Consider the following 23,433-nt stretch of genomic DNA (forward strand, 5'->3'; position numbering starts at 1 on the left):
ACGTCAATTTAAAACACAGGGTAAAAAGTAAGGGGGAGGAGTGGAAATGGGATATGTTAACTCATGTAAGATAGAGTATAAGCAGGTAGAAGCATGACCTGAATCAAGTGTGCAGAATGTTCAAGTGTTCAAACATTCTTTCTCTGTCTTTCTGCTGCACCAGCCTTACCACTGATGGTGTGGTTCTGAGAACCAGAGTTAAGGTTCAAACAGGGGTGTCTAGAGGAAAGGCATCAGGGCCAATGACATGCATTTACTGTATGGGAAAAACACGAGGATGAGTGATGCTGGCCACAGGTCCATTCCCTAAAGAACTAACTGCCATGGCTTTGTGTTTCTCGAGCACATGGAGACAGAATGGGTATCTCCAATGGGTGCTGAATTAGGCCCAGACAAATATTGAGTCAGCAGTGCTGTGCTGTTAAACAGGCTTTTTAGGGGGAAAAGTAAGCTCATTTATAGTATTTATCAGTTTCTGTGCTCTAAACACTCCCACCATAGCTGATTTCAAGGTTCAGTCAAGTCACTGAATGCAGACTTGGGAAGAGATGGCCACATTTGAATTTCACAAGCTTCAGTGCTTCCCTGATTGAGTGCCTCTAAACCTCCATGAATGTTCAGAGACTCATGTTTAAAATCATTGCCTGACTAATATTATTTGTCTCTTAGTCTTCATATCCCTTTATATCTATGTTCAAAGATAAACATGGTATTCTTAGTAAATTATTTATCTTTAATTTACATAGTTTATGAATCTTGTCTATCAATATCTCTCAAATTACTGACTTTGTTATAATCAATACCCAATACATCTTATGACATCTGAATAATCTCTTATAAGGTGAATTTATTTATTTTCTATGGTAGAAATGAATATTCTCATATAATATACAGAAAACACATTACAGTGTCTTAGAAAAAGACATCCTGGATGATACAACTTTAATGAAGCCCAAAACATAAAAACAAAACAAATACACTTTAGTTATGAACGTATATACAATACAGCTCACACACAGGTTGATACATGTGATATCAACCTATGGTAGATGCGAATGCATGTATATGTATTTCTGTGTGTGTATTTAAGCATTAAATAAGTCAATGTAAATCAAGTATTAGCCACGAGCTGTTAGGCATCTGAATGGAGATTGGTTTATAGTTTGGAATTTGGTAGCGATATGAGAAAAAACAGGACATACTGAAAATTCCTCAGTATTTCAATAGAAATAGTATTTAAAACCCTGGTCCTGGACAAGACCACCTAGAGAAAGAACATAGATAGAGAAGAGGACAAAACCAAGGGAATAGCTGTGAGGCCTTCCAGCATTCAGTCCTTAGAAGAGAATGACAGGCCAGCAAAAGTTCTGAGAAGCTTCCCATGAGGCAGTGGGAAAACAAGGTAGGTGAGTGTGACAGATGCGGCAAGACAACAGTCAGCCAGAGGTAAACGGCCAACTGTACCACACGCTGCTGGGCTTGAGCAAGTGGCCACGAGTCCAGCAGGGTGGAAGTCACAAAAAATCTTAACAAGAACCGTGTCAGTGTTTTGAGAGTGAAAATGGAGGTGTGTTGGGAATCGGCTGAGGAAAGAACAAGAAGAAAGAGAATGGAGGCAGTTAGCACAGCCTTTTGGGAAGTTTTGCCTTGAAGAGAGACAGAGAAATGTCAAAGTGCATGCCGGGGGTTCTGAAGGGTTTGTTTTGTTTTTAGCATGAGCCACAGGAAGCTGTATTTGCATGTGGATGGGAAAGATTCAAGAGTTGAGGAGGGAAGTGAGGATGCAGGGAGAGAATGCATACTCTTAGGAGTCCAAGCCTGGGGTAGATTGGAGGAGACCGGGTCCAGAGGATAAGAAAGGACCTGACTTTGGATCGATGCAATGCAGGAACCTGTTCCCCATTATAGTCAAAGCAAAGGCAGAGAGTTCAAGGAAAAGATGCAAATTTGGTAGACTTAGTGGTAGAAAAAGATGCTGTTTTCCATCTCCATGTATCTGTGGCCTGGGGTCAGGCAGTCTCATTTCCAACACTAACTTCCCGTTATTAACAATGTGACCTTTGGCAAGTTATTCAAGTTTTCTCTCTATTTACTCAATTATAAATCTGACTACTAGTGCTTAAATGAGGCAACACAAGTAAATAAGAGACTTTTTTTCTTTTTCTTTTTTTTTTACGTTATGAGGTGGGAAAAGACCTTCTAAACTAAAGAGTCAATGTAGCGGTCATTATAGAGGAGAATCAGAGATCTGGCTTCATAAAGACTTACAGCTGAATTACAAAACACAACATTAAAAACGTGAAAGATGGGAGGATAACTGCAGCCAGCATACAGACAAAGGATCATTCACAATACATAAAGATTCTGTAAATTAAGGCAAAATTAAACAAGCAAAAGAAACAAAGATACGAAGATTATGAACAGATAGTTCACAGAAGAAATAAAAAATGATAGCTAAAGATAGAAAAAAATGTGCAACTTTACTATGAAAAAGGAAATTAAAATGGGATACTCTTTATTATTTATTCTACTTTTTTTTTGAAGTAAAGTCTCCCTTTGCCACCCAGGCTAGAGTGCAGTGGCATAATCTCAGCTCACTGCAGCCTTGAACTCCTAGGCCCTAGTAATTCTCCTGCCTCTGATTCCTGAATAGCTGAAACTACAGTCAGACACCACCATGCTTGGATAATTTTTTACTTTTTTGTTTTTGTAGAGACAGGATATTACTTGTTGCCCAGGCTGGACTTGAACTCCTGGCCTCAACTGATCTTCCCACCTCAGCCTCTCAAAGTGCTGGGATTACAGGCATCAGCCACCACTCCCAGCTCTCTTCTTCATTAATATTGGAAAAATAATTTTTTTTTTTTTTTTTGAGATGGAGTCTCACTCTGTCGCCCAGGCTGGAGTGCAGGGGCACGATCTCGGCTCACTGCAACCTCTGCCTCCTGGGTTCAAGCGATTCCCCTGCCTCAGCCTCCCCAGTATCTGGGATTACAGGCATCCCCCACAACACCCAGCTAAGTTTTTGTATTTTTAGTAGAGGCAGGATTTCACCATGTTGGCCAGGCTGGTCTCGAACTCCTGACCTCGTGATTCGCCTGCCTCGGCCTCCCAAAGTGCTGGGATTACAAGCGTGAGCCACTGCACATGGCCAGAAAGGCAATTTTTAAAAACTTTGATATACCTAACGTAAATGGCAAGTTAATGGGTGCAGCACACCAACATGGCACATGTATACATATGTAACAAACCTGCACTTTGTGCACGTATACCCTAGAACTTAAAGTATAATAAATAAAAATTAAAATGTAAAAATGAAAAAAAAAAAAAAGAAACTTTGAGGGGCTGGGCATGATGGCTCATGCCTGTAACCCAGTGCTTTGGGAGGCCAAGATGGAAGGATTACTTGAGGTCAGGAGTTTGAGGCCAGCCTGAGTAACATAGCAAGATTCCCATCTCTATAAAGAATTTTTTTAAGTTAGCCAAGTGTGGTGACATGCACCTGTCTTTCCATTACTTGGAGGTTGAGGTGGAAGGATTGCTTGAGCGTGGGAGTTTGAGATTACAGTAATCTGTGATTGCACCATGTAATAAATCTCCAGCCTGAGTGACAGAGCAAGATCCTGTCTCAAACAACAACAAAAAAAAACAGAAACAATAACAAGGAAAAACCTTTGAGGATATTAAATGCTGTCAAAGAGATGAGGGAAAAAAAAACAAAAACAATATTTTTGGCAATTTAATTTGGTACACCCTTCTAGTAAGGTACTTTGTCAGTATTTACCAAAATTTAAAATGCACATAGCCTTTGATCTAGACTTTGACCTAGCAAGTCCACTTCTGATATTCTATTGCACAGAAATGTATTATGTCTATGTTCAGAGTAACTACGTAGAATCTACAATGACATAAAAATGCTTACAAGACTAATTGTTGAATAAAAACTGAAGTCACAAAACAATAGAAACTTTATGATCCTGTTTATTTAAAAATGATATACCTATACACATATATAGTATTTGACAGCTTAATATTAATGTTCATCTGGAAAATAAAAAATACAATCACTTAGAAATGTTTGAAAAAGTGATAAAAAGGGAACATGCCCTACCATATTAGAACATTCTGAAAAGCTATAAAAGTTAAAAGAGTTATTAGCACATTTATAGAAAAAATCTTTCTGCCTACATATTACATAAATGCATTTACCAGGAGGATGACTATGTGTAGATATATATTATTTATGTGTACAGAAAAGAAAAGGTATGCAATTACATATTATATAATACATTGTTACTAATGGTTAATTTTAGAAAGAAGAATGAGAATGGCTGGGAAGGCAGATGAGAGTAACTTTGGCTCCTTATAGTAGTTTACTTTTACAATAAGCATATATAACTTGTGTAATTACAAGAACTTGAAAGGAAGTATGACAGTCATCTGTTCTGTTATAGGGAACTGCCAGAAAAATGTGCTCTAAGGAGAACATATGAAATTATATGTTCTTAAATCATAAATTTGAAGTTTGTGCATTCTAATATGCTCGTCTCCTTATGGTTGAGTGCTACTGCTCTATAATATGTCATCTATCAATCTGTATGTGTTTGCCAGGTAGAAGTCTAGAGTCCCACAGCTTACTTTCTGTCTCTTTGCAGGAATGTTACTGGGATGCTTTTCTGCCATCCTCATAGGTGGCTTCATTAGTGAAATCCTTGGGTGGCCTTTTGTCTTCTATATCTTTGGTAAGCTACTATCTCCCAGTTCCCAGACTTTCATATGCAGAAAGATTCTCTTCAGTAAGTATATTTGTGTATAGTTTTCCAAACGAAATGAGTCAAGACAGATAAATCCTAGAAAACAAAATCTCTTAATCTAAGGGAATAATTAGCCAATGCCATAAAAAAATTGGAAGTTCTCCTGCCTATTATAAAGTTCTATTAACCTACTATATTGTATTATTATCACACGGTAATCAGGCATACTCTGCTGCCATTGCAGGCAGTAGGGGATAGGCTTGCAGTTCAGTGGTAAGACACGGAAGGAAGAAATCCAGAGAGTTAGGTGCTGCTGTGGGTTTTGTCTCAGATTAAGCACAGGAGCAAAGCATCCTGAGTGAGGCTCAAGTTTCTTAGAGAGGAGAAAACATGAAACACCAAGAGGATGAATTTTGCCAACCTCAGCATTTGTCCCAAAGCCTTCCATTTAGTTATTAGAAATCAAGAAAGAACTGCTCCCTCCATAACTTCCACTTCAGTAGCTTTTACATTCTACTTTCAAAGCTTTCATTAGTTTGCATTTATTTGTTTATACATTTATCTCCCCTTCTGGGCAGTGAGCTCTTTGAGGGCAGAGATAGAATCCTGTTGGTTCTTGGGACTGTACAGAGTCCAGGGGACAAAGATGTTAGTTACCATGGAAACATTAATCAAGAGAAAACTGGGGGGATATATTAATATCAGACAAGAATGGCTTCAGAACAAGGAATATTACCAATTCACAAGAAGACATAACAATCTGAAATGTATATACACCTAATGACAGAGCTTCACAATACATGAAGCAAAAACTGATAGAAGAGTAAGGAGAAATCGACAAATCCACAATTAAAGATGGAGGCCTCAATATTCTTCTCTCAATAATCAATAGAATAAGAACACAGATTAAGTACATTTTATTCAACAACAGTAGAGTACTTACTCTTTTCCAGTGTGCTTCAAACATTCACCAGGATAGACAATTTATGGCCTACAAAAATGAGATTGAACAAATTTAAATGAGTTGAAAATGATAGAAAATATGTTCTTTGAACATAATATAATTAAACTAGAAATCAGTAACAGAAAAGCCTCTGGAAATACCCCAAATATTTAAAAAGTTAGCAACATACTTCCAATGAGTTAAAGAAAAAGACACAAGGGAAAGCTTTTAATTGAATTGAATGAAAATGAAAAATCAATATATCAAATTTTGTAGGATGTAATTAAAACAATGCTTAGAGAGAAACTTTTAACATTAAATGCTTATATTAGAAAAGATGGTTCTCAAATTAACGATCTAAGCTTATGTCTTAAAATAACTAGAAAAAGAAGATTTAAGTAAACCTAAATCAAACTGAAGGAAGAAAATAACAAAAGTACATGCAGAAAATAATGGATTTAAACCAAAAAAGAGGTTGTGTTCAATCTAACCTCTTGATTGAACCTCTGAGTTCAATCTAATTGGTTATTTGAAAAGACCAATAGCATTGACAAATCTTTAGCCAGATGGAGAGAGAGAGAGAAAGAAACAAAGAGAGAGAGAGAGGGAAAGGAAAGAAAAATAACCAATATCAAGAATGAAAAAGAGGACTTTAGTGTAGGCAGGGGAAAATCATTGGTGAAGACTGAAGACTGTGCCTGCACTCACAGAGAATCAGAGATAGTACCCATTTTCATAAGACAGACTGAAAAAATAATAATTCATGGGTCATTGGATAGAATACTCATAAATGTTATTCCTCGGTAGTAAGAAATTATTAGCCTTAGAGGGAGTACTGCTGTGGATCTCTCTAACAAATGGTGATGGCAAGACCTAAAAGGGGCAAACTATTTCCACATAACTTAATCATATCCCAAAACAAAGCTTAAACAGATTTACAGGAATACAAAACTATCTGGCACCCAGCAGGATATAATTCATAATGTCTGGCTCCAACCATAGATTACCAGACATGAAGAAAAGGAGAAAAATACAACTTAAAATGAAGAGAATAATGAATTGATCAAAACTAACCCAGAGCTGACAGAGATTTTAGAATTAGTAAACAAGGGTATTGAAATAGTTACTATAGCTGTATTACAGCATAAGTCTGTATGTTCAGAAAGTTAAGTGGCGGCATAGTAAATATAAAGAAGACCCAATAAAACTTATAGAGATGAAAAGTACAATATCTGAGATGAAAAATGCACTGAATGGAGTTAATGACAGATTAGATACAATAAAATGAAAGATTAATGAACTTAAAAACAGCAATATAAGTCATTCAAAATGCACCACACAGAGAAAATTATAATATTAAAATGAGAACATTAGTAAGTTGTGGAGTGCCCCAAATAGAGGAGTAGGATGGGAGAACAACAACAACATTTGTCAAAAATATTTGAAGAAACAATGGCCAAAAATTTTCCAAATTGGATGAAAACTATAAATTCACAGATCCAAAAAGGTCAATGAACCTCAAGCACAAGAAACATGAAGGAAACTACATCAAGTTACGTTCTAATCAAATGACTCAAAACCAGAAATAAAGAGAAAATCTTAGAATAGCCAAAGCTAAAACATGTGTTATAGAGAGAGGAACAAAGATAATGCTGAATGCAGCATTCCTTCCTGTTAGAAGCAGTGCAAGAGAGAAGGCAGTGGAATAACATCTTTAAAGTAGTGCAAGAAAACAAACAAACCAAAAAAAGAAAAAGAAAAGAAAAAAATCTGTCAACCTAGAATTCTAGACCCATTGAAAAAAACTGTTTCAAAAACAAATGCAAAATAGAGACATTTTCAGATGTAGAAAAACTGGAATAATTAGAAATATCAATTAAAGAGAACAGTACCATTTTCAATGGCATAAAATATATTCAATGTAGGGATAAAACCTGCCAAAAGACATGTGAGGGCTGTGCACTGAAAACTACATTTTTATGGAAATGCAAAGATTCTAGAAGCCAAACACTTTTGAAAATAAACTACAAAGTTGTAGGACTAACACTATCTGATGTCAAGACATATTATAAAGTTATAGTCTTTAAGACAGTGTGGTACTGGCATAAAGACTGGCAAATAGATCAGTGGAACAAAATAGAATCATAGACTCATGATTCTATTTATTTCATATAAAGTAAACTGAACTGATCTCTGAGAAAAGTTCAATAGATAAAGGACAGTCTCTTTAACAGAAAGTGCTCAAAAATTGGATATCCACATGCAAAAAAATGAACTTCCATCCATACCTTGGATCATATATATAAACTAAACCAAAATGAATCCCAGACCTAAATAGAAAACCTGAAATTATCCTTCTAGAAGAAAACATAGGAGATAATCTTTCTTACTTATGCAATGATTTCCTAAATATGACACCAAAAGCATGATTCATAAAATTAAATAATAAATTAGATTTCATCAAAGTTAAAAATGTATCCTCATCAAAAGGCATTGTTAGGATAATAAAAAGACAAGCTGATCCCAGGAGAAAATAATTGCAAAACACATGTATAATAAGGACTTTTATTCAGAATGAGTAAATAATTCTCAAACTCAATAATAAAAAAACCAAAAACAAATTGGGCAAAAATCCTTCACCAAAAAAAGATAGAGAGAGGGAAAATAGGCACATGAAAAGATGCTCAACTTATCTTCAGTTATTTAAGAAATACAAATAAAAACCATGAGGTATCTCTACACACCTATCAGAATGGCTAATATTAAAAATATTGAGATATCAAGTATAGTGCCACTTCTAGGCTCTGTAATTTCCACACACACAAATAAACAGGAAATGTAAAATGGGCGAATTGTTTAAGAAATGGAAAAGGGATATAATGAACATGAGTTTTTCCTAGAACTTACGTCAGAAAATATCCCAACTAAAAGAAATTCACCCAAAAAGCAGAAAACAGCCCATTTACCAAATGTACCCTGTGCCTACAGGAGGTGTTGGCTGTGTCTCCTGCCTTCTCTGGTTTATTGTGATTTATGATGACCCCATTTCCTATCCATGGATAAGCACCTCAGAAAAAGAATACATCATATCCTCCTTGAAACAACAGGTACATATAAGGACACCAATACTTTCCTGAGACCTTGTATCTGAATTTTCTTGAGACCTCAAATCTGTATTTTTAAGGGTGACTAAGTGTGTGAGCATCTCTTGGATTTACCGTTCTGACAGTAAATTTGTTTTCAGGTCAGGTCTTCTCAGCAGCCTCTTCCCATCAAAGCTGTGCTCAGATCTCTACCCATTTGGTCCATATGTTTAGGCTGTTTCAGCCATCAATGGTTAGTTAGCACAATGATGGTATACATACCAACTTACATCAGCTCTGTGTACCATGTTAACATCAGAGACGTGAGTATATTTCCTTCCCTTCCTTTCTCCTGCTTGCATGGCTGACCAATTACTCTGCCCTCACTAATCATTCCACTTAGAGAAATGTATTTCTTATTACCAAAAATAATCTAATATTTAATTTTCATGCCAGTAGCTTTCCTGCAGTATGATTTAAGAGGTTACTGATTTTCCTAAGAAAGTATGATTTCAGAGCGTCAGTATTATTAGTAGTAATTTATCAAAAGAAGTTGTGGTCTCACTGCCTTTATTATGGTAATTTACTCAATCTTTTCTCTTCAGAATGGACTTCTATCTGCCCTTCCTTTTATTGTTGCCTGGGTCATGGGCATAGTGGGAGGCTATCTAGCAGATTTTCTTCTAACCAAAAATTTTAGACTCATCACTGTGAGGAAAATTGCCACAATTTTAGGTAAGAACAGAGCCTGAGGGTTAGATAATTCGCATAGCATACAACAGCCAAAGAGTGCATCTCACTGTTTAATTTGTTTGTTCTTCATTCCCTAGGAAATCTTCCCGCTTCAGCACTCATTGTGTCTCTGCCCTACCTCAATTCCGGCTATATCACAGCAACTGCCTTGCTGACGCTCTCATGTGCATTAAGCACATTTTGTCAGTCAGGGATTTATATCAATATCTTAGATATTGCTCCAAGGTAGGACTCTGTTCCCCACTATCAGTTTCACATTTTCTTTAAAAGATTTAGCTTTCAGCTTTCTGGGATCCCCAAATTTAGGAAATGAATAAACCATAGGGAAGGACCACAGATAGACCTGTGGCCATTTTTTTCAGGGATGTTGAGGGAGGGGTATTGATTTGTCTTCATCCCTCTCCTTGAATATACATAGTGCAAGTCCTTTTTGATATAATTGTCTAATTATAACTAAATATAATTGTAAAATATAATTGAGTTATAGATTCATTCATGGATCAGGGCTGAAGGACACTGTCAAACATCTCTGGATCTAGACTGGAACATTTCTGTCACCCACAGGCATTCCAGTTTTCTCATGGGAGCATCAAGGGGATTTTCGAGCATGGCACCTGTCATTGTACCCACTGTCAGTGGATTTCTTCTTAGTCAGGTACAATTTTTTTGTCATGAAGGACTCCAAAAATGCTCTGTTAAATCCATTTATAAAGGTAATAGCATGTATTCAAATATTGAAAAATAAAGTTAAATTGTGGGTAATTTGTCATTAAGATGAACCTGGTAAAGAAAAATATAAAATCATTTCTTTGGTGACCTAAAACCTGGTTCATTCTCAAGAAAAGAACTAAATATCGATTGCTATCTTTGAAACTGAAAACACACAGTTGCATAGGTGTCTTGGGATAATGATTCCACGCATAAATGCCAACCTGTTATGTTTCTGGCAATACTTTTAATTTGTATCCAGCATCTACAAGGAAGTTAAGTTTACGAAGCACAAACAAACCCTTTAAAGAGTGATCAAAGAACATGAGCAGATTCTTTTCAAAAGAAGACATATACGTTCTTTTTTTGAGAATTGTCTATTCATGTCTTTAGCCCACTTTTTGATGGGACTGTTTATTTTTGTCTTGCTAATTTATTTGAGCTCGCTGTAAGTTCTGGATATTAGTCCTTTGTCAGACGTATAGATTGTGAAAATTTTCTCCCAGTCTGTGGGTTGTCTGTTTATTCTGCTGACTGTTCCTTTTGCTGTGCAAAAGCTCTTTAGTTTAATTAAGTCCCAGCTATTTATTTTTGTTTTTATCGCATTTGCTTTTGGGTTCTTGGTCATGAAATCCTTGCCTAAGCCAATGTCTAGAAGGGTTTTTCTGATGTTATCTTCTAGAATTTTTATAGTTACAGGTCTTATATTTAAGTCCTTGATCCATCTTGAGCTGATTTTTGTATAAGGTGAGAGATGAGAATCCAGTTTCATTCTCCTACATGTGGCTTGCCAATTATCCCAGCACCATTTGTTGAATAGGATGTCCCTTCCCCACCAGATGTCCAACAAAGATATGAAAAAATGCTCAACATCACTAATGAGCAGGGAAATGCAAATCAAAACCACAATGCGATATTACCTTACTCCTGCAAGATTGGCCATAATAAAAAAATCAAAAAATAATAGATGTTGGCCTGGATGTGGTGAACAGGGAACACTTCTACACTGCTGGTGGGAATGTAAACTAGTACAACCAGCATGGAAAACAGTGTGGAGATTCCTTAAAGAACTAAAAGTAGAACTATTGTTTGATCCAGCAATCCCAATACTGGGTATCTACCCAGAGAAAAGAAGTCATTATACGAAAAAGATAGTTGCACACACATGTTTATGGCAGCATAATTCACAATTGCAAAAATATGCAACCAACCCAAATGCCCATCAATCAATGAGTGGATAAATAAACTGTGGTCCATATATAAATATATGATATATATATATGATGGAATACTCCTCAGCCACAAAAAGGAATGGATTAATGGCATTCACAGCAATCTGATGGGATTGGAGATTTTTATTCTAAGTGAAGTAACTCAGGAATGGAAAACCAAACATCATACATTCTCACTTATAAGTGGGAACTATAAACTATGAGGATGCGAAGGCATAAGAGTGACACAATGGACTCTGAGGACTCAGGGTGAAGATGTGGGAAGGGGATAAGGATTAAAAGACTACAAATCAGGTTCAGTGTATACTGATTAGGTGATGGGTGCACCAAAATCTCACATATCACCACTAAAGAACTTACTCATGTAACCAAATATCACCTGTTCCCCAAAAACCTATGGAAGTAAAAAAATTAAAAAACAATAATAAAATAAAAATTTTTAAAAAGAAGACATATATGCAGCCAACAAAGGTATGAAAAAAGCTAAATGTCATTGATCATTAGAGACATGCAAATCAAAACCAAAATGAGATCATCTCACAGCAGTCAGAATGTCTATTATTAAAAAGACAAAAAATAAAAAATGCTGGAGAGGTTACAGAGGAAAGGGAACACTTACACACTGTTGGTGGGAGTGTAAATCAGTTCAACCATTGTGGAAAGCAGTGTGGTGATTCCTCAAAGAGCTAAAAACAGATCTTCCATTCTACCCAGCAATTCCATTACTGGATATATACCCAAAAGAATGTAAATTATTTTACCATAAAGACACATGAACACTTACGTTCTTTGCAGCACTATTCACAATAGAAAAGACATGGAATCAACGATTATAAATGGCCAACAATGAGATTGGATAAAGAAAATATGGTACATACACACCATCAAATACTATGCAGAATGAGATCATATCTTTTGCAGGGAAATGGATGGCGTTGGAGGCCATTATCCTTAGCAAACTAAGGCAGGAACAGAAAACCAAATACCACATGTTCTCACTTATAAGTAGAAGACAAAGGATGAGAATTCATGGACACAAGGAGGGGAACAACAGACACTGGATCTTACTTGAGAGTGAAGGGTGGGAGGAGGGAAAGAGTCAGAAAGAAAAATAAAAACTACCGGAGACTAAGCTTAGTACCTGGGTGATGAATTATCTGTACAACAACCCCCCATTACATGAGTTTACCTATATAACACACCTGCACATGTGCCTCTGAATGTAAAAGTTTTTTTTTTTTTTTTTTTTTTTAAGAAAAGAATATTTCCGGCCGGGCGCAGTGGCTCACGCTTGTAATCCTAGCACTTTGGGAGGCCGAGGCGGGTGGATCATGAGGTCAGGAGATCAAGACCATCCTGGCCAACACGATGAAACCCCGTCTCTACTAAAAATACAAAAAAATTATCCAGACATGGTGGTGCGCACCTGTAGTCCCAGCTACTCAGGAGGCTGAGGCAGGAGAATTGCTTGAACCTGGGAGGTGGAGACTGCAGTGAGCCCAGACCGTGCCACCGCACTCCAGCCAGGGGAACAAAGTGAGACTCTGTCTCAAAAAAAAGAAAGAAAGAAAGAAAAGAAAAGAATATTTCCATCACCCAGATGGTTATTTTGTGCTCCTTTCCAGTCAGTACCCCTCCTAGTTGTAACTATTACCTTGACTTCTGTTTTCATAGATTATATTTTCCCATTCTTGCATTTCATAGAAACGGAATCATATAGTACATACCCTAGCTTCTTTCGTCCATCATGTGTTTGAGATTCATCTGGTGGATGTTATAATAGTTTGTTCTTTTATATTGCTGTGTAGTGTCTCATTGTGTGGCTAATCACAATTTATCTATTGTACTCTTATGAACATTTGACTTGTTTCCAGTTTTTGGCTATTATCAATAAGGCTGCTATGAACATTGTTTTCTTTTCACTAGAATAACAGTGTTTTGGTTTCATTGCATTCATTATGGTTGCTTTTTATTAAAGGCAAGTAATTCTGGTTATCTATTTCAAATAGTGATAAAATAGTTCCTTTTAAAATTTAATTGATTTAAAAAAACAAAATTTCTAGAAAATTATAAATAATTATACATTTAAAATTTTCATTTGCATAATCATGCCAAAAAGGTGATAATGAAAGCAAACATTAAGTGTGTGATGTATGTATAGGTATTTCATATGCAGTAAACTCATTTAACTATTGATTCTCGCATAAATTGTGAAAATGAAATGTTATTATTTTCATTCCCTAACAATTAAGCTGAAAATCTGTTAGCATAAGTCTTTCCACATTGAGGATGAACAATCAGAATTCTTCCAACTTAAACATGTATAGCTCAAAAGCCCATAATCTTCTCACAATTCCAGCACAACATATGAGGAATCTTGAAAGGATTCTCAGCATAGCTTACATAGTCGAGATTCATGCAAAAGAGAACATGTGTGGCACTTGGATAAATAGTGACAAATGCATTTATCTAGGTTAACCACAAAGTTCTCCAAATACCCTTTATTAAGAACACTCTGAATGTATTTTGAAATCCTTTCCATTTGACTATCAAGTCACTTTCAGGAAATGAATTTCTACATGGAAACACAGCAGTGAATGTTGTCATCTGAACTATTAATATAATGTTTCATAGAAAAATATGAAAGGGGTAATACAGACTTGGGATTTTGTGTCTCCAGGACCCTGAGTTTGGGTGGAGGAATGTCTTCTTCTTGCTGTTTGCCATTAACCTGTCAGGACTAATCTTCTACCTCATATTTGGAGAAGCAGATGTCCAAGACTGGGCTAAAGAGAGAAAACTCACTCGTTTGTGAAGGTAAAGGATAATGATTTTATGTATGGTTATAGCCATAGAAGCAGCTGATGTTTTAAATTCTATGTCATTTTCCTTTCTTAGTTATCCCACCTTGGATGGAAAAGTCACTAGGCACCGTATGGCATAAAATAGAAGGCTTCCGCGATGAAAATATCAGTGAAAAGAATTTTGTTTCCTGTGGCTCTTTTCAATTATAAGACCAGTTCGTTATTTTGTTCAGACATTTTTTTGAGATGAATATAAGATGAATAAAAATTCAAATAAAATGATAACTAAGAACGCAGTAGTCATCTTCATAGAATTAACAATGGATTAAGAGGGCTTGCTGTGTGGGACCCAGTATGTTAGATTCCAGTACTGGATACAAGAAACAATGTCTTAAAACTTTTAATCCAGGGTGACAACCTCACTAGGGCAATGATTTTTCCTGTTTGTGGAAATTAATACTACTTTCTATTTATTGGGTTGGGTATTGTCCATGTGTTCTTCCCTGTATGTCCTCCATTTATCTCCATGCTGCTGAGGCTTCAAGAGGCTGACCCATATGGATTGCATCCTGTACTCCCTTGTCCACTGGCTTCTGCTAAATTTTTGAGGGAGATAGGTAGAGTCAGTGGGCGTTTATCTCTGACAGTCTCTCTTTTGGGGTGTGCAGAAGACTGAGCTTTCTATTGCAGTTCACAGCTCCAGGAAGGCAGCCCTTTCCATATGTTCTAATAACTTCCCTCTTCCTTGTCCAGTCTTTTTTATTTGCCTTTATTTGGCAAGCTCTAGAGTTCTCCAGAATCCCTTGTGGTTTCCCTACCCCCTGCCTAATCCTGTGTAAATTCTCATTTTCAACAGTGCTCACAAATTACCCAGTGTAAATCTGTCATTTTTCTTCTTCTGGGATCCAAATAATTCAGTGGTTCAATTACTTATAAATCTCAAATATGACTGAATTTGTATTTTTGTAAAATGATAATGTGTAGGTGTTGGTGAGTTCAGGACCATGGTCTGGATTGACCCCTGTTTCTATTTCTACCATGTAGAATAAAGATTAGAGGCATCGAGTCATTTCATATAGAGGCAATGTGATAGACAATAGTTCTGAGTGAAAAATCAAGGCAAGGATTTAGAGGGCCAAGCTTGAATAAACACAACACTTACTGAGATCTTGTTATGTTCCAGAATCTGGAATCTTGGGACACTGGAATAAAGGAGGCAGTCATTCTCCATCCTAATGTGGAGGATAGACACAATAATTGATAGCACTACACTGTTTTAGGTAAAATAGCAGAGGAACATGTAGGGCATCATGAAAGACCAGATGAGGAGTTCTGATTCCAAGTGGTGGTAAAATCTTATCAAGTGGTAAGATATTTTACACTGGAGCCCAACTTGCACAAAAGAATAAAATCAAGAAGCAGGATGGATTCTGAAGAGAATCACTTGCCTACATAATCAGGAAAGGAAAGAAAGTGGATTTAGGGAAGTGGGAGTGGTCAGAGTAAGGAGGTCTTGTTTGCTGTGTTAGGGAGTTCAAGGTATAACCTATAAGCAGTATGATAGGAATCATAGCAATACTAACATGGGCAGATTTTCTCTCTAGCTAGAACACTCTGACCTAATTTGAGAATCAAGAAGACTAGTTAAATGACCATCTGTGCAGTGGCCTACACAGCAGTGGTGAGGACTGAACTCACCTCAGCAGTGGTGAGGGCAGAAAAAGCTGAGATGAAGACAAGAAGAATGATTATAAGATAGAACTGAAAGATCATGGTATTTGACTAGATGGATGCAGGAGAAGAAAGGTGTCAAGGAGTCCTGGGTCTCTAACCTGAGAGACTGAATAGAGCGTGGACTGAACAACTAAGCCAGGGAATGTAGCAAGATGAGACCTTTTCAAGGGGGAAGATCATGATTTGACTTTGGGACATGTTAAGTTAATGGTAATAGTGGGATAATCATGTGGACATGTATATTAGCTTCCTAGGGCTGCTCTAACAAAGTGCCACCAACTAAGTTTCTCAAAGTAATTTATTGTCTTACAGCTCTAGAAGTCCAAAATCAAGGTGCTGGCAGGGCTGGTTCCTTCTAAAGGCTATAAGGAAGAATGTGTTCTGTGCCTTTTTTATTCTTTTAGCTTCTAGTAGTCTCAGGCATTTTTTGGCTTGTAGATGACCTTCTCCCTGAGTCCTCAGGTCATCTCTTCTCGGTACACATCTGTCTTTGTGTCCAAATGTTCTGTTTTTATAAGGACATCAGTCATATTGCATCAGGGCCTACTCTAATGACATCATCTTAACTTGACCATCTGCAAAGACCCTATTTTCAAATACAGTCACATTCACAGATACTGAGTATTACGACTTCAACATCTTTTGGGGGAACATAATTCAAGTCATAACAGCAAGCTCAACAAGGGGCCAGATCATTAATCTGAAACTTATAGAAACTATGAGAGTGAAATGGAGAAGAAGATAAAGGAGAAAAATGCAGATGTTCCGTACTGAAGACCTGAGTTTAGACCAAATGGCTCAGGAAGAGCCTGTTGATGGAAAATCACAAGCCAAGACAGAATGCCAACATCTAAGGAGGGCCAAGAAACAAATGCCCACACATAACAGACATGAAAGAGTCAGGTGTGTAAGTGTGAGAAATAACAGGAGAGTAGAACTCTCACTGAAAACTCATGGGCATGGCCTTTTAAGAAAGACTGCTGATGAGCAGTAACAAGTGAAGTGAATAAGCTCAAGTAGACGAGGTCAGAAAAGGAACTTAGTCACCTTATGATCGGAATTCTTAGTAGCTTTTTCAGGGTACATTTAGCAGAGAGATGAGTGTACAGGCCAGTTTGCAGTTTGTTGGTGAGTGAGGGTAGAGAAAGTAAGAGAAATATTTTCACAAAATTTGATAAAGGGAGATAGGCATATAGCAGAGAGGGATATTTCATTAGTTGGTATTTCACCATCAGAGTGTAGAATCCTGAAGGAAGGAGAGCACTTGAGGGTCAGCCATTAAGGTCTCAGTCAACATCGTGAGAAAGTTCTCCTCTCGAAGTGTGGGTCTCACCTCATTGTTGTTCTAACAAAGGGCAAAGGACTGTTCCTCTTTTGCTCTTCATATGTGCTCACCTTCATCACATTTCAAATTCTGCATTTTGGGTTGTTTGTCCAGAAGTGACCAGTTTCTTCTATTAAAGATCCAGTTACCTGGCCTCCCTGCTTGAGCACACATATGACCAGAGATGCACCAACTTACGATGGATTTCTGCTTGGTATTCTTTTCTGTATTCTTGCTTTTATCCATACACTCCAATCTCCCTTCCCGTGACCTCATGTTAAAAAATTCATTACTAGGCATATACACAGCCTCTAGTACCATGTCTTTCGTTTTTAGTGTGAATTTTTAAATAGGTATAATCCACATGATACTGAGAGTGAACTGTTTAAAGGTAAAGTTAGTGAGCTATTTTATTAAGATAGGAAAATTTTAGGTGATATTCAAAGACAATGACATGAATTGTGAAACCTTTGTTTCCCCAGGCAACACCAACCTCGGACAGGGATGAGGTAATGATTCACATTTATAGAGGGAAGAATTGTCTTTGTGTGACTTCAGTCACAGTTTGCTTCTATCAAATCTTCAGTCTCCAATGAAGCTCAAATATTTCTGGGAATCCTAACGAAGGACTTGTTTTTACGAGTTTTGTGTTATCGTTGCAATGTCCAGATTGTGTGTCAAGTCAATATGAAGTTTAAAACCATTACCAATATGTCCATGTGATTTACTCTTTTCCATTATTTGGATATCCCATTACACAGGCACAGTGGATGATTTAAGTCTTCCAGGGAGCTGTTTCTATACCAACGTAGCTAGCAATAATGTGACTATGCCCATTATCAACCCAAGCCACATAAATGTATCCCAAATTTTAGTCCAGCAAAATACATTCCCACTGCAGCCTTCCTTTCACCATATCAAAAATTGCCAAGAGCAATTTCATTAACATAGTAACAATAGGATGGAAATAGTAATTTTAAACAATTGTGGTTAAAATAGCTTATTTCTAGAAATTTTCAAAAATATGAGACTATATGAACATGTTACTAGTGCCCTCTTCCCCGCCAGTACTTTAGAAATGGTCCATGCAAATGAAAGATCTTTAACCTTGTCAATGAGCTGAAACTCGTGATGTCTCAAGGCTGAGCCATGCTTTTTTGAGCCCTCAGTGTCAGTACTTAATAAATATCTGGTGAACTAAATTGAAGCACTGGCATCTTCCAAATGTCTCACTCCAATTCACTGCATGAGTTTCCAAGCAGAACTGCTTTGTCTACAATGTCTTGGAGAGGTTTTTGGTAAAGCCAATCCTTTAGTTCTTACCCACCAGCCACTCTCTTCCGTGAGACTCTAGAGTCTGAACGTATACTCACTTTTACTCTTCCATTAATTGCGTCTCTTTTCTATTTACCGAACCATTGTTACCAGATCGCTAATACTGACATTGTGTGCCTGCCTCCATTATTGCTTTGGATAAGTTTCTTAGGGATTTTCCTCATTCCCAGGGACTCTCTAGTCACTAATGAAGAAGTTCCTAGTGACTCCAACTCTACTAGACTTCTCTATATGCCAGGCATGTATAGATGTTATTGAATATTAGCAATGAAAACAGCTTAGGTTCAGTCTGAGACAACGCCCACATTAACTATATGTTGAGCATATGTGCAGAAGTGCAGAAATAAATCAATCTAGAGGTTCTTTCCCATCAAAAATTAAAAATAGTTGCATTCAGTCATTATAGCAAACACTCAATATTCCACCCATATCCCCTCAGTTCTCTTTACCGTTTTGCTGCATACCAGCTCCTGATGAGTTTTCATTCCCAACACCTGGAACCTGTTTTTTCTGTTAGAGGGCTCCCTCAGGCTGCAGGAGCCGGTTTTGCCTGCCAACCTGGATGTGCCTGGGAATTTGTGCCTGCCTGGGAATAGTTCTTAGTCAAAGCATCACTACACAGATATAAATGCTCCATCTCCCTTTGCTTCTGCTTGGCAAGTGAGGTTCACACTATCTCCCAAATTCCCTAAGAATTGAACTGGACCTTACTTTATATCCTTTCCAGATCTACTTATGCTCTCCTTAGTAAGGTTTTCCTGGAAATATATCCTAATAAATCATTTTTACAGGAATCCTCATCTCAGGGTCTGCTTCTAAAGAATCTGACCTAAACCAGTTGTTTCCACAAGAAGATCTAGGATGCAGACTCTTATAATAACTTCCAGAGTTGTATCACTGACAAGCCAGGTGGCCCAGAGACCGCCTTGATATTTGTAAAAGCATTGGTGAAAATCTGGGCCTGCTGTAGCATTACAATTGCTGACTCTGTCCTGTTGTGCATTGGAATGAAAGATGGGATACAGGTGTAAGGGAAGGCACTGGTTTGGTCAATATCTCTAGTGTTTGAGAAATGTGTGGAAATGGCAATTAGAACAACTTTGAAGTTGGCTGTTTGATGGTGGTCATGATCACCGATGTACTCAAGATGGCCAGTTACATCAGAGTATGGTGTGAAAGTCAGAAAATCTCCCTGGCAGCATTTAAAGATATCCTGATCTCCAATAGCAGAGGGCAGACATGTTCTTAAGATGGGACTCAGGATTCGATTGTCAGAATAGCAGAAAACGCAACGACAAACACACGACTTTACGCTAAAGTCAAGTCCTGGGAAGTCTCATGCTAAAGTCAAGGCCTGAAATTTACCCTGAAACTTATTGGTATCCTTATCCCAGTACCCCATGCTGGGGGATGGCAACATCCCTTTTCCTGAAGATCCCCATGCAGAAAACACAGCTGATACAAATACCTTGCAAGACAATACTTGCTTAGTCAAATTCTATCCTCACGTTCTCTAATACCTTAACAAATAGCAAACTTGAATACTTGACAAATAGCTAGGTCAGGTCTTAGGATGATCCAAATAGTGTAGTACTGGCTCTGCTAAAGTGGAAGGGACAAGAAGAGCATGCCTAGAATATGAGACCAGGGTATTGGGGGCAGAAGGTAAGTCCAGATAAGGGAGATCTTGTTAATATGAGGGCACAGTGCTGTGACTCAGGATTTAATATCATTGAAGCTTACATGAAAATGCTCAAAAACAGTTCACTCCTGCTGAGTTAGTAATTCAGACGCAATACCACATCCCAAGTGGAATAGCAGACAGTAATGCCATTTGTAAAGACGTGGAAGATGCTAGAGTAATGATCTCTGTTGTATCCCCATTTGACTCACCAATGTGGCCCCAGAATAAATAGATTGTGGCAGATGGTGGAGGACCACCACAGATGGGATCCAGTGGTAGTCTTAATTGCATATGGTGTGCCAGATGGAATGCATCAACAGAGGCTCGGTTACTTCCTATACAGGTATTGATATGGCGAGTGTGTTCTTTGGAAGTGCCATTGGAAAGGAGGATTATAAGTAGTTTGCATTAACTTGGGATAGACAACAGTACTTCTTTCACAGTTTTGTCAAGGAATATGTTAACTCGCCAGCTTCTTTGACAACATAATCTGAAAGGATCTTGATTATCTGCAACATCACATTGTTTCACTATAAGCATGCAATTATGTTAACTAGAGCTGAATAGCAAGAAGAAACAAGGACTCTGGATGCCCTGTAAAAATATATACACTCCCAAGGGAGGGGAGAGAAAGCCTACAAAGTGTCAGGGACTAGTCACATAAGTGAAGGTTTCAGGGATCCAGTGATCTTGAATATGCCAGAATATCATCTCCAAGGTAAAGGACAAGTTATATCTTGAAACTGCTACCACTAAGAAAGAATCACAGAACTTGGAAAAAAAAAAAAAAAAAAAAAAGGTGTAAACCTTGTCAGGTTTTAGAGGGAATATGTATCACACATCTAATAAGACAGTACGCTAACGCTTACTTGCCCCAGCCTGAAAGTCCATCCTCAAAACACTCTTCCCTGTCCGTACAACCAGGGGACTGGGTCTGGATGGCAGACTCCTCTGCCCCTCTCCAAGCTAAGTGGTTGGGCCTTCACCAGGTTATCCAAGCTCCTCCCACAGAGGTAAAGCTAACATCCTTTCCACACTGGACATTCAGAAATTTCCTCACCCCCAAAATATTCTTCCTCCCTCACAGGACCAACCTCACTGCACTTAACAAAAATTCCCGAAGTTGCCAATCCAGAAGGCCCTAGTCCATTACACCCTCCACCTCCAATTGTAAATCTTTTATCTCACATCTTGTTTCAGATACTTCCTGATATTTCCTCCCCAGGTCCCTGAATAGTCAACTCCAATTTCTCATATTAATCCGGGGACCTTCGGAATATTCACTCCTTCTCAAATCTCCTTTTTCTCCTTTTGCCTTCTTTGTCTGTGGGGTACTCTTAAGTCCCCATCCCCAACCTCTGGCAGTCAGGCCCCTGTCATCAATCTCACACATTGCCTCTTAAATCAGTCACACACCCCTCTTTCTTCCAACTGTTAAATTTGTTAGTCTACAAAAACCCAGCAGTTCACTGCCCTTTCTGTTAACCTAACTACATAACCCTGGTCCAAAATAAATCTGCATCTTACCTACTCAGCCAAACCATTCCTGAAACCTGTTTATACTCTTTCTCAGCTAAATACCTTTCCCTCCAAACTATCAAATCCACCCACATCATCACACACAGGGTTGTCACCGTCCTTCACCTCATAACCTACAAACTAAACATGTTACAAGCCCGATTCCATAAAACACCTCTTACCAACCCCTCCCCTCTCTGCTGGCCCAGCTTTTCATGTATCCAACCCAAGGGTGCTCCCTGGAAAAAAATGCACACACAATTCCCTCAACTGCAATCTATATCCTTCTGTCCCATCGGGGCCACAATGACTATTAATTAACTAAAACCCATTTCTCTCTCTCCAAAACCAAACAGCCTTCACCTCCTCCCCCACCAACATTCCCTCTCAGACCCTCACAGGGGCTTCCCTTGCTAATAGCTATTCAACCTGGAGAAATAAAATGTTGGAACAAAAAGTTTGTCCAGGATTCAACCCCCATCTACTCGTAGCTTGCTACATTCACTTACAACTTTTGCCTCTCAACCCCCGGTCTTTTCTTTCTGTATGGCACAAACTCTTATCTTTGCTTGCCAGCAATTTGGTCAAGAACGTACACCCTGGTTACAATCTCCAAACGTTAGCATTTTGCCAAACAACCAGACCATCCAGGTTCCTTCGGTAGCTTCTGTCTCATCTTCCTCCACACTCACTAAGCAGACTCTATATCTCATTCCTCTGGTAACAGGATTAAGCATCTCTGATGCACTTGGCACTGGAATAGCAAGTATATCAACCTCAACTTCCCTATATTAAAAAAAAAAAAAAAAAAACCTCTACAGTCCTCTATAATACCTTAGAGGACATGCATACTTCCATTACAAGCCTCCAAAGGCAGATAAACTCTCTTGTGGGAGTCATTCTCCAAAGTCAAAGGGTCCTAGAACTGCTAACCACTGAAAAGGTGGGCACATGTGTATATCTCCAAGAAGAATGCTTTTTAATGCTAGTGAATCTGGCATTGTTCATGACAAAGCCCATGGGCGCTCCATAACAGGGCTGCAGAAATCCAACATCAAGCCACTAACTCTTGGTAGCACAGGTCATCCTTCCTAAAGTGTATGCCTTGGGTAACCCCTTTCTTAGGGCCCCTAATCTTCCTCTTCCAAATACTAACAATTGGTCCATGTGTACTCACCTCCATATCCTGCTTTATCTCCCGCAGGCTGAACTCCCTTGTCCAGGCAACCACCCAGACACCCACTGATGCCATCCTTCTCCTCCACCAAGTTCGGTATCAGTGCCTCCAGGAAAACAACTCCGAAGTCGGACACCCACTACTGCAAAACCCCAACCCTGATAACAGGGCCCCTATTCAGCAGGAGGCAGCCAGATAGTCAACAACACCCCTTTTCCTTTTATATTAAAGTAGAAGCCAAGAATGTTAGTCCACACTACAGCACTTTGTAAGCCTCCCCCACAGCCATTTCTCAGACCTTGGTCAAAGTGAAACATTCCACAGGGGTTTGGGCCATAAGAAACAGCCTGCCTCTTATATTTTGCTGGGAGAAAGTGCAAAAGT

General features: G+C 38.2%; 1 protein-coding gene and 1 long non-coding RNA gene across 2 annotated transcripts in view; one reads left to right on the top strand and one right to left on the bottom strand.

Moving 5' to 3' along the window:
• The window catches only part of SLC17A3 (solute carrier family 17 member 3), a 27,115-nt gene extending 12,549 nt beyond the window's left edge, over nucleotides 1-14,566 (top strand). The window contains exons 6-13 of the mRNA XM_023209721.1: nucleotides 4,656-4,742; nucleotides 8,686-8,804; nucleotides 8,942-9,103; nucleotides 9,386-9,515; nucleotides 9,611-9,758; nucleotides 10,098-10,188; nucleotides 14,154-14,290; nucleotides 14,372-14,566. Coding sequence (XP_023065489.1) covers nucleotides 4,656-4,742; nucleotides 8,686-8,804; nucleotides 8,942-9,103; nucleotides 9,386-9,515; nucleotides 9,611-9,758; nucleotides 10,098-10,188; nucleotides 14,154-14,288 — 872 coding nt within the window. The 3' untranslated portion in view covers nucleotides 14,289-14,290; nucleotides 14,372-14,566. The remainder of the gene's footprint in view (nucleotides 1-4,655; nucleotides 4,743-8,685; nucleotides 8,805-8,941; nucleotides 9,104-9,385; nucleotides 9,516-9,610; nucleotides 9,759-10,097; nucleotides 10,189-14,153; nucleotides 14,291-14,371) is intronic.
• Nucleotides 1-23,187, bottom strand: part of LOC111541085 — a 25,502-nt gene extending 2,315 nt beyond the window's left edge. Inside the window, exons 1-2 of the long non-coding RNA XR_002731191.3 lie at nucleotides 23,050-23,187; nucleotides 5,698-5,745 (exon numbers count right to left, since the gene is read on the bottom strand). This is a non-coding gene — a long non-coding RNA (uncharacterized LOC111541085). The remainder of the gene's footprint in view (nucleotides 1-5,697; nucleotides 5,746-23,049) is intronic.
• Nucleotides 23,188-23,433: the final 246 nt, after the last annotated feature.

The sequence above is a fragment of the Piliocolobus tephrosceles genome, chromosome 5 (assembly GCF_002776525.5).
Source record: "Piliocolobus tephrosceles isolate RC106 chromosome 5, ASM277652v3, whole genome shotgun sequence".
NCBI lineage: Eukaryota > Metazoa > Chordata > Mammalia > Primates > Cercopithecidae > Piliocolobus > Piliocolobus tephrosceles.